This window comes from Centruroides sculpturatus, unplaced genomic scaffold (assembly GCF_000671375.1).
Source record: "Centruroides sculpturatus isolate CEXI.00-Female unplaced genomic scaffold, Cexi_2.0 scaffold2510, whole genome shotgun sequence".
NCBI lineage: Eukaryota > Metazoa > Arthropoda > Arachnida > Scorpiones > Buthidae > Centruroides > Centruroides sculpturatus.
Window position 1 is genome coordinate 524 of NW_019386761.1, and position 11,954 is coordinate 12,477.

General features: G+C 31.8%; 2 protein-coding genes across 2 annotated transcripts; one reads left to right on the forward strand and one right to left on the reverse strand.

Moving 5' to 3' along the window:
* Nucleotides 1-2,003: 2,003 nt before the first annotated feature.
* Nucleotides 2,004-2,732, reverse strand: LOC111615732. The gene has a single exon (XM_023357172.1). The coding sequence runs from the start codon at nt 2,730-2,732 to the stop codon at nt 2,004-2,006; it is 729 nt and encodes a 242-aa protein (XP_023212940.1).
* Nucleotides 2,733-3,135: 403 nt separating this feature from the next.
* On the forward strand, nt 3,136-4,176 carry LOC111615734. Its single transcript, XM_023357173.1, has one exon. The coding sequence runs from the start codon at nt 3,136-3,138 to the stop codon at nt 4,174-4,176; it is 1,041 nt and encodes a 346-aa protein (XP_023212941.1).
* The last annotated feature ends 7,778 nt before the right edge of the window (nt 4,177-11,954 follow it).

Below are 11,954 nucleotides of genomic sequence, written 5' to 3' on the forward strand. Positions count from 1 at the left end.
CAATAACAGGATGTTTGTCATATTTGAATAAGCAGTAAAAATTACTATAGTTGTATATTTTATCTCAAAAAACATTTCTGGCGTTTTCCTACATATAAATTTAATACTAACTCGAAGCAGATTATTTGTAGTTTTATTATATTCATTATATCGTACTAATATTAATAAAGCAAAATTATATTTTTGAGTCAATTTTTTATTATTTGTTTACATCCATAAGAAACTTTGTTACAACAAAAAGACGGAAAATTTCAAGATATTTATGAAACATTTAAACAATATTTTAAAATTTATGAAAAATATAAATGTTTTAAACATTGATATAGTCACAGTTATCCATCAAACTTAAAAAAATCATTTGGAAATTAATTGCCTGTAAAAGAAATAAATGTATTTAAATTTATCAAAAACTTTTATCTTCAGTTATGTGTAGAAAGTGTCTCAGAACTTTTTCTTGTTAAATTTAAAAAAAAAATAAAAAATTTCCTTAAAATTCATATACAGTAACTTTTTAGTATTAACGAAATTCATATTTTCATTTAAAAATTTTTATGGAAATAACAATTTAAAATTAATAGAAAATTTTAATTTTGTCACAAAAACATTTTTTTTTCACAGGAATGGCAAGAAAGAGAAAACGAAGTACAAGCGGCCAACACATTGCTATTGTTGAGAGAAGGAGGATTGACCAGAAGATTGGAAATGTCAGAAGCTGACAAGCAGCCTTTTCATTCAGATAAACATTCTTCTGAACGATAGTTTATTAATAAATGAACAAAAGACGGTCTAATAAATAAATTTATCAAAAAGATTTTATATTACATATTCTTTTTTGACTAAATTATCAAAATTATTTTTTTGTTGTTTATGCTTATTATAAATGTTTAAATTATTAGAAATTTTTAATAAAATATCTAATCAATAAACATCATTTATTCAATCAAATATGCATTTAGTTGTTAATGAAATTTTGTTAGACATAAAATAATTATTACAAGTAGACAATAATTTCTCACATAATATATCAAATGAATTTGCAATTTTTCAAAGGAAGATCTCACACGTATAGATAGATTGCTCATGAAGTTTATTTCAATGGTTAGTGAGCGCTAAGATTGGCTTTACTTTACTTCTAGACTTATTACACCACCACAGGACATCAAATTAGATTTAGAAAAACACTATTTTATTTTCAGAATGCATTTCGGACATAGAGTCCCTCATCAGCTATTTGCTACAAAATTAATAGGAGGTTAACAATTTTATAAAAAGGCCGTGATTGACAGAAATGAACAAAAATGTGGACTTACATTTGACATGTGGATTCGACGCGTTGAACATTAATTAAAAGATTAAGCATACGATATACAAGATTTCTCGTTAAAAACGGTAATGTTGGTGCAATAACGTAATAATAAACAGAGGTTCTGGTAAAACAGTAAAGTTATAAAAATATACATTGTTAACAAAATGATAAGTAAATTCACAGTAACACGAACAGAGTAACAAGACGATTCGAAGTACATTCCAGGGTGACTGTCACCCTCACCCCTATCCGTTTTCACACCTCTCCCCTCCCCCCACGCCTCCTCTGGTCAAATATGCGTACCACGATTCATGTAATTTTTGGCCAGAGTTATTATTCATGATTTTCTCTTTGTTTTTAATTATTTCTAAGTGTTCGTACCATCTTCTTTTATAAGTATTTGGTTCCTTTCTAAGTATTTTGACAGTATCCTTTACAATCTGACAGCCTTCATTATTACAGTGGGCGGCTACAGCCGAGCTATCATTGTTGTGTGCTATGGCAGAGATATGTTCATTGAAACGGACCTTTAATTCCCTACTAGTTTCACCAATGTAAGATTTGGGTGTGGTACAGTCGCACTCAAATTTGTAAACAACGTTTTTTTGGTCCCATATGTTAGCTTTCCTGTTAGGTACGTTTATTTCCTTATGTAAGCTGTTGCGATGTTCGGGTACCAGAATAATATTATACTTAACTAATTTACTTTTGATTCTTTCAAAAATATTCGTAACGTAAGGAATTTATAAGCAGTACTGTCAATTGGTTGTTTGTGTGCATTAACATATTTTTTATTAAGCCAGTTACTAATCATGCGCTTGCTATAACCGTTCAATAAGTATGTTTTTATGATGTCTTCGATTTCATTGGATATATCGGTATCATATGTGGTACGTTGCATAATTTTATCCAAGTACATGTAGAAAGTATTCTTTTTTATATAAGTTGGTACTTCAGATGTAAAGTGTATGACGCTGTCAATAGTACAAGGTTTTTTATATTTTTTAAAGGTTGTTTTGTCTTTGTGTCTCGTGACGAGAATGTCTAAGAATGGTAACTGACAGTTGCATTCAGGTTCTAAGTCAAATTTAATGTCATTATCTATTTTATTTACGTGTTCCAGAATTTTATCCGCCTGTATGATGTTGTCATCATATATGAGAAAACAGTCGTCGACGTAACGGTACAGTTCTATTATACCCTTGATATTGACAACGTCATGATCGATATTGCACATACTTAATTCAGCAAGGATTGGTCCTATTATTGAGCCCATGGGGATACCATCGCATTGTCTAAAGAATCTTTTTTGGCTGACAAAATAATTATTTTCCAACACAAGAGTTACCATATCTATGATCCATTGCTGACAGTTTTGGGTTTTTAATGTAGCTAATATTCTGTTGCGTTTAATGGACGGATACATGCTGCGTACGTCCAAGGAGGCAATCCTGTAGGTGGGCTCGAACTTTAAAGTTTTGAGTTTTTGTATAAAGTAGTCAGTGCACTGTATGCTATAAGGGGATTTAACGAGGGTGTTTAGTTTTTCTTTTAAAATAAGTTCTAAATTATAAAAGATATATCCTTTTATATCTACCAGAGGTCTATAGGAGACTGGAACTTTATGGGTTTTAACCCTGTAAGAGAACTTGGGTGTTCTGTTTTCAGTATTGAGAATAAAATGTTTTTCTGTTTGGCTAATAAGATTTTGTTTCTCAAGGTTAACAATTGCCTTTTTTAATTTTTTGTTAAGAAGGTTAGTTGGATCATTATGCAGTTCAATGTACGTATTTTGATTCAACAGTTGCTTGTAGATGTCTGCGTCTACAATGGGCTCAATAATAGGACCAATCCTTGCTGAATTAAGTATGTGCAATATTGATCATGACGTTGTCAATATCAAGGGTATAATAGAACTGTACCGTTACGTCGACGACTGTTTTCTCATATATGATGACAACATCATACAGGCGAATAAAATTCTGGAACACGTAAATAAAATAGATAATGACATTAAATTTGACTTAGAACCTGAATGCAACTGTCAGTTACCATTCTTAGACATTCTCGTCACGAGACACAAAGACAAAACAACCTTTAAAAAATATAAAAAACCTTGTACTATTGACAGCGTCATACACTTTACATCTGAAGTACCAACTTATATAAAAAAGAATACTTTCTACATGTACTTGGATAAAATTATGCAACGTACCACATATGATACCGATATATCCAATGAAATCGAAGACATCATAAAAACATACTTATTGAACGGTTATAGCAAGCGCATGATTAGTAACTGGCTTAATAAAAAATATGTTAATGCACACAAACAACCAATTGACAACACTGCTTATAAATTCCTTAAAATTCCTTACGTTACGAATATTTTTGAAAGAATCAAAAGTAAATTAGTTAAGTATAATATTATTCTGGTACCCGAACATCGCAACAGCTTACATAAGGAAATAAACGTACCTAACAGGAAAGCTAACATATGGGACCAAAAAAACGTTGTTTACAAATTTGAGTGCGACTGTACCACACCCAAATCTTACATTGGTGAAACTAGTAGGGAATTAAAGGTCCGTTTCAATGAACATATCTCTGCCATAGCACACAACAATGATAGCTCGGCTGTAGCCGCCCACTGTAATAATGAAGGCTGTCAGATTGTAAAGGATACTGTCAAAATACTTAGAAAGGAACCAAATACTTATAAAAGAAGATGGTACGAACACTTAGAAATAATTAAAAACAAAGAGAAAATCATGAATAATAACTCTGGCCAAAAATTACATGAATCGTGGTACGCATATTTGACCAGAGGAGGCGTGGGGGGAGGGGAGAGGTGTGAAAACGGATAGGGGTGAGGGTGACAGTCACCCTGGAATGTACTTCGAATCGTCTTCTTACTCTGTTCGTGTTACTGTGAATTTACTTATCATTTTGTTAACAATGTATATTTTTATAACTTTACTGTTTTACCAGTACCTCTGTTTATTATTACGTTATTGCACCAACATTACCGTTTTTAACGAGAAATCTTGTATATCGTATGCTTAATCTTTTAATTAATGTTCAACGCGTCGAACCCACATGTCAAATGTAAGTCCACATTTTTGTTCATTTCTGTCAATCACGGCCTTTTTATAAAATTGTTAACCTCCTATTAATTTTGTAGCAAATAGCTGATGAGGGACTCTATGTCCGAAATGCATTCTGAAAATAAAATAGTGTTTTTCTAAATCTAATTTGATGTCCTGTGATGGTGTAATAAGTCTAGAAGTAAAGTAAAGCCAATCTTAGCGCTCACTAACCATTGAGAAGACTAGACAAGTAGCGTATCATAGTATTCAAGTTTATTTCAGTTTCTTTTTTATATAAATACTTAAGAGTTTTATTGCTGTCTTCGGAATTAAATTGATTTCTTCAAAATTATTTTTGTCACTTTACGTTTATTTTTTTTTTTACAAAATAAATGATCGAGATCGAAAGAATCTTCTTGAAATTGATGTGATATTAATGAAAGTAAAAACTTTAAGCGAACTTCTGTATTCATAAATTCCTGTTCAATGTTTAAAAAACAATTATAATAAATGAAAACAAATTAAATACAAAATGCTGGTTTCGTTTAATTAATAATAGAAAATGGAAAAGAATTTCAGAATTTTAACGAATAATTTCGTGGTTTCGAAATAAATATATTTTTGGTATTAAAGTTCTGCGTATTTATTTTACAGAAGCTCTATTCGGATAGTGAATAAGGATGATTTAGACAAAGAAGTTTTTGAACACAAGTTATGAAACTTATTGTTAGAATTATTGATACATATAAGCTTCCAAGTAACAAACGAAATTTTTATATCACCTTTAAACATTAGTCACAATACCACTTGCTCTACTGACTGCGAAATAATTTATTGGCTGAAAATTGAAAATATTGTAGATTTATAAATACCCACTGTCATCCGTCTGTTCGTCCATTCGTCGTTTTTTAATATCGACAACTAATAGATTCGACTCATGGAATGTCGAGAGTTAAATCGATATGGACGGGAGGCCGTGTTATCTCAATTCAAACATGTTTTCTTGCAAGGTATTAGATAGATAACCAGCACACTCTTTTGTTAAAAGTATGATTTACATGGGCAAGCCACCACTAATTTGAAGTGAAATTAAATAAATTAAAAATTGCAGTACGACATTGTGTCGATGTCAAAATAAATAATTGAGACTAAGTAGTGTTAGGCAAAATATAGAATAATTAAGAAATCGCTGGCTTAAAGATTTGTTCAGTTATTCTTTGTTTGGTAAAACAAGTCATATTAATTTCGAAATTAAGGCGAATTTTTTATATTTTTAAAAATGAACATGTTGAACAATTTGAAGTCACGAATATAACGTATATATAGTATCGAAAAATATAATATTTTTTATAAATGATCGCCTCACACCTGAATTTAGAAAGTTATTTTATAAAAGCAGAGTTTTAAGTAAAGACTTATCGCAATCATTGGTTTATTCTTGTTTTTGTTGATTATTGTGATAATCTGGATGGACTACACATATAATCTTTATAGAGATATTTAAGGAAGAACTCTAGAAATGTCAGTTTTATAAGTTCACTCTAAATAAACCTAATAAAACCAACACAAATAATTTAACTTATGTTTTACTAAATTTTATCAATTTTCCCTAAAAAGGTTACAAACTTCAACATCCTGCAAATATACTCGATAACGCAACATTTAATAAGAATTTAGGATGTTTGGCTTTCTTCCTCACCACCTTCTATCTAAAAATTTTGCACACCACCCGGTCCTATGACACAAAAATGCATCCTGTTAGATGATGCATTTCTGGGAATAGACATTGGGAAATAATCAAGGATAAAAAGGGTGACTTGAATAGATTCGGGGCAGTTCCTCCTCAATAGAACATGCCATACGACCCCTCCTTCTAACGTCTAGCATCAGCTGTCGACCTACACAAAATCAGCTCATCCAGAATGACCCACGAGGTAATATGATTTATTGTAAGTGTGACCGTAGGGTCGGTATCTCTTCGATACCACGTCAGGATGTGACACCACCGAGTCTCGCAGGACTCGGAAATCGCGACTTTACGACACGCGAGCGGTAGCGTACGCGGTTTGGACCCGGAATGGAGAAACGGAGAGAAAAATGGAAGAAACAGCACTCCAGAAGTTTTAAATATAAACAACCGTTTATTTATATATAATCTAACTTAAGTTTACATCAGTGAATAAAATGCGAACATGAACTACATGAGTCGGGTTCAGTTATTATTAAATTTCTATTTCAAATTAACGACCGGGTGCACGTTTAGTTTACGCGGAGAGAGAGAGAGCGTACAATAGTGCGCGGGCAGGATAAATACCTTAGGTTGTATTGTTGATCAAGTCCAGCACAAAAAAGGTCCAACAGTTCTTTTCAGTTGAGTAGGTGTTGAGGTCTTCTAGTTCTGTAGGCAAGAAGGAGGTGTTAGTTGACATTCAGGAATCTCGGCGGGAGGTAGACGATCGGCGCGCACACACAGACACCAATAATAACTTCCACCCCCCGTACTCATCGTGCCTGTCCCTTTTATATCAAGTCCTCTTTTTCGAACCTTTCCCCGATTTCGTCAGCGATGACGATCTTCTTGGTCCAATGAGGTGACGGGTGACACAATCGTGACACAGAAATGTACTCATCTCAACAAGGAACCCAACTCGTGGGAATCGAGGATTTTATTGATTTTATTTTTCCTTTTTCTCTTTTAATTTTCTGTTTTCTCGTTCCGTCTTTATAAAGTTTATTAAACAAAAAAAAATTAGTTTATAACACGAAATTTCTGGTCCTCACATAAGCTTTCTCTCTCAGACGGATTATAGTCTTAGGTTAGACATATGTTTTATGTTTTGTTATTATATTATTTGTCTGTGATGTTTTGGTCTTCTGCAATTAAATTGCTGATTTTTATAACAATGACCTTCTTAGTCGAATATTTATTCCTTATGCACACCCCCGCACAGAATCTTACCACTCAGGGTTCTGTAAAAACAAGCCATCCAGTGACAAAGTGAGCAGGTCTAACAGATCGATTAGAGGGCCTTGACCCTCGTCCGTATTCTCACATTATTCACATAAATATATTTTAAACACTTTGAATTCAGATCTTGTGGATAACAATTTATTGTCTTTCTTCATATTTATATATGTATACACATAGTATATTTTGATATAATTTCTGTAATAATTTTTCAGCTTATCAAATTTGAGAGGGTTTTCGCATAATATAAATTTGTTAATTAATTAATTGGTCGAATTACAAACATAAATGAGATCAAGCGAATATGGCGATTTTTATAAATTGCTTTTTGTTTTTTTTCAATTATAATGACATATTTTCTTAAGACATACAGCCTTTGTTGCATTTCTTTTTGATTTTTTCAGTTTTTGGTCATACGCATTAAACTCAGCCAGAACCGGTAATTATTTATCGTGATTATAACCATCTTCTGTAATATTTTCAGTTGTTTAATAAAAAAACAACTGAAAATATTACAGAAGATGACCGTATTCACGATAAATTTATATGAAAAAATTTAATGGCTAAATTTTAAGGTTATTTTAACTGATATTAATTAATGTGCAGATACATCAATATTAGCCATACATTTGTAAGGCTCTGAAAAAGGAAAAAATTGGACAAGATTAATATTATATTATTATTTGTAATAAAATATTACATTTCTGGGGATTCTTTTCTATGTAGTTATCTTTTAAAATAGCGTTAAACTGAAGCCACTCGTTACGAATGTAAATATCTGTTTTATGCATGTTATTTATTATCTCAAAATAATCTGCACTGTGTACATCTGTTTCAGTAAATAAAAATATAAAAAATGTTATTAGATGCATATGCAGTTTTTCTTCTAATCAACTTGTTGACTAAAGAATCACATATTACATAAAAAAATAGAGAAAAAGGTGGTATTATGGAACCACTCCATTTCGAATTGATAATAAAGGCGAACTGTAGCTGAATGTGGCTGAATGCACTAGGCAGACATCCATAGCAAAAACCCGTTTAATTAATTAACTTCAGTTAAACGGTTGTCCGTAGTGAATCAGCAAATTTGTGTTTTTCAAAATTCTAAAGTTTTGAATGCTAAGTGAATTTAATTATTTTTAAAATATAAATCGTGTAGTTGTAAGTTCACTGGTGCATGTATTCCGTTCCAGAGACTTAGGGGTATATATTAATCTGTGTGATGTTCACGTTTTTTAAAATTTGATCTTGACAGACATAAGTTAATTCAAGATGGCAATTCCATTGGTTCTTTTAATATGGACCCCATTGGTGATTTTAATATGGAACCCAACTCCTCCGAACTCTCTCTTTGCAAGTAAACATTCGTCTGGAGCAATTTGTGAAAAAGACTGGGAAGAAAGCCAATTCTTCCTGAGAATATCGAAAAAAAGCTGCTGGAATATACAAGTATATTGTTAATGGAAGTCATATTTTTCTATTATAAAAGCATTTTTTCGATAAAATACATTGGAGTAAATAATTTTGTAATTATTTAACATTCTTTGTACATTCTTATTTATTTTTGGATACATTAAAGCATTTTTTGAAAACATAGAGTAAGGTTCCATATTACCACCCGATTTTCTCTAAGTCTACTTGTCTTTTTGTAAAAAACCTTCAAAAACCATACTTATATTTATACTAGCGAAAAATCTCCAAAAATTAGGAACATTTAGTTTAATAGTTACCGCTACTTTTCGCACAAGTGGGTGTAGTTATGATACCTTGTTTAGAATTCACTAAAATGAAAATGGGGTTCAATAATACCACCTTCTCCTCTATTTATTTTGTAATTATCCTTGGCAGAAACTTGAATATTATCGTCACAATTATCAAATTGGCGCTTTCGTTTACGGCTTCTCAGAAAATCAGCCGAATAAATTGCATTTGTAAAATTGCCACGTAATACTGTACGAGCTATCGTCTGTACAGTATGTAAATTAGGTACCGTAAGTCTAATACAGTACTGTAATTTTATACGTTTCTTGTGAAAGAAACATTTCTTATTCAACGGCGATTAAAATTATTTATATTAATGATGTCTCCAAAGTTCAACGAAGTTTTCGCAGAAAAATAACATCTGAAGCGGTTTTCTGCGCTGTTCCGCTACGAAAACAAGCTTGAGCAACGGCGATGTCGAATGGTGCACACTCGGTAAGAAATCCTACAATTTTTTGTTTATAGCATAGTTTATACGGATTATTTCCAAAAAAAATATACGTATTTTGGTAATGTTGAGTCGGATTAGTCTAGAATCGATTAATTTTATGGAAGAAAACCTTTCAAACAGCCGTAGTCCGTAAACTTCACACGTGTCGGGCTGTGATTGGCTCACGTATTTAAGGATTCCTACAAAGCGAAATTCGTATAACGAGGAACATATCTCCGCGTTATAGGGGTCTACTCTACTTAGAAAAACAGTCTTTTATATATAAAAAACAAAAACTATATTACATACAAATGTACGAACAAATAAAAACCCAACGAAACGGATCTTTGCAGCTAGTAATGAACATAATGCATAACTATGTATAATTTATTACCTTTGCAGATTCCGGATGTATGAAAAAAATTAATTTATATCCAAATATGTTGATATATACAACTTTCTCTTTGGGGAATACTGTAGGGAGTCCAGCTAATACATTTAAAATATCTTCAAAATAATTTATATAATCATAAACAATCAAATTTTTCAATAAAAGGCAATAACTTACGTATGCCCGCGGACGATTTGTAGTATTGTCTGTCACGTTGATAAAATACAATATTCCACAAAATTGGTAAAAAGGATGCAGATGGAAGTTTCTTCATTTTCATATTTTGAGCATTTTCTTTATTCTCTCGTCTGTTTATAACTGTTATAAAAATAAAAGTAAATACCAGCTTTGCATTGAATGTTATAAAACTATTTTGCTTCTTTATATTCGATTAATTAAAGTATTGGATATTACTATATAACTAGACTAGAAAAATTGTCATAATGTAATTTGCTTTTAGATGTGATGTAATGCAAACACTTCAAGTGCTCTTTAAACTTGTACGATAATTTTAAGGTGTATTGATGAGAAACAATTGTTTGTGTTTAGATGTATTGGTATCTCACACACAAATTTTATTTTTAAGACACTGAGGAGGGGTTGGATGTATGTACTAACCTGAAATGCATATGTCATTTTTTAAAGAATAAAAGTGAGTTCCTAACTAAAAGTTTTGCTGTGAGTCCGTCTACGAGAAATTTTTGGATTACAGAGACGAATTATATATATACATATACATATACATAATATACATAACTAATTTATTTTTTCGCGTCTGTCATACGTGAGTAAAATATATATAAACAGTATAGTTATAACTTGTTTATTGTATAAAGACACACACACACACACATATATATATATGTCTAAACTATGTATATATGTCTAAATAATATATACAGTAAAACCTGCCTATGGCGACCACTCAAGGTTCCTTCAAAAAGTGGTCTTTTAGACAGGTGGTCCGGTAATAACGTATTTCCGTACGTATTTTGCGCACTTTTTAGCCATTTCTACTTGAAGATGAACAAAAATAAGCAATTTTTTCAATGATAGGGCTATATTGGTATTTTATTTTATTCTTATCGGATAACTCGATTTACGGGAGTCGTCGTGATTTTATAAGACAGATTTAATGCCAATATTTTAAAGATTAATACAATAGTCGCATTTTCTCGATTATAATGCACACTTTCTTTTTTCCGACTTAATTAATTCGATTCGGTTCTTTTCGTTCGCTCTTCAGTTACGTGACGCCATCGATATACAAGCGCGTCGTATCTCTACATCATTTTGGTTTTGGTATTCGTTACTTTAATATTATTTTAACTTCAAAAATACTGTATTTTTTATCTATATATATAATCGAGACGAGTTGATAATAATAATAAGCGCAGAGCCCAAACGGTTAGGAGTTGAAAGCTGAAATTTGAAACATAGTTAGCGTACGTCACGAAAACGCACACTAAAAAGGGATTTTTCGAAATTCCCCCCGGGGAGAGGGACAGGATTAAGCTTAACACTTCCATCAATAATAGAAGTGTGAAGTAACAATGGAAGTGTCAACAATGGACGTGTCAACAATGGAAGTGTTAAGAGAAAGTGCAGTTTTCTTTCGTTTTTGCAGGAAATCGAAGATATTTTTAGACCCATCTAAAAATTCTCCAATTAGTCTGGTAACGGGGGACCCAATTCTTGCATTCTGTGAAAACGGGTAAGGTTGACTATTAATCTTTGCTATCGTTACTTTTTGCCCGAGCAACGCCAGGCCTACCTGCTAGTTATTTAATTAATATTTCTTAGGTACAATAAGAAAAATTATTAATCTAAATATATAAAATTGCTTGTCCTGACTGACTCACTCATTCATTCACTGATTCATCATCGCCCAGAGCAAACCGCTTAACCTAAAGAGGTGAAATTTGGTAAACAGTTAGGGTACGTCATGGAAACGCACACTAAGAAAGGATTTTTCGAAATTCCAACGCGGGGGGGTGAGGGAG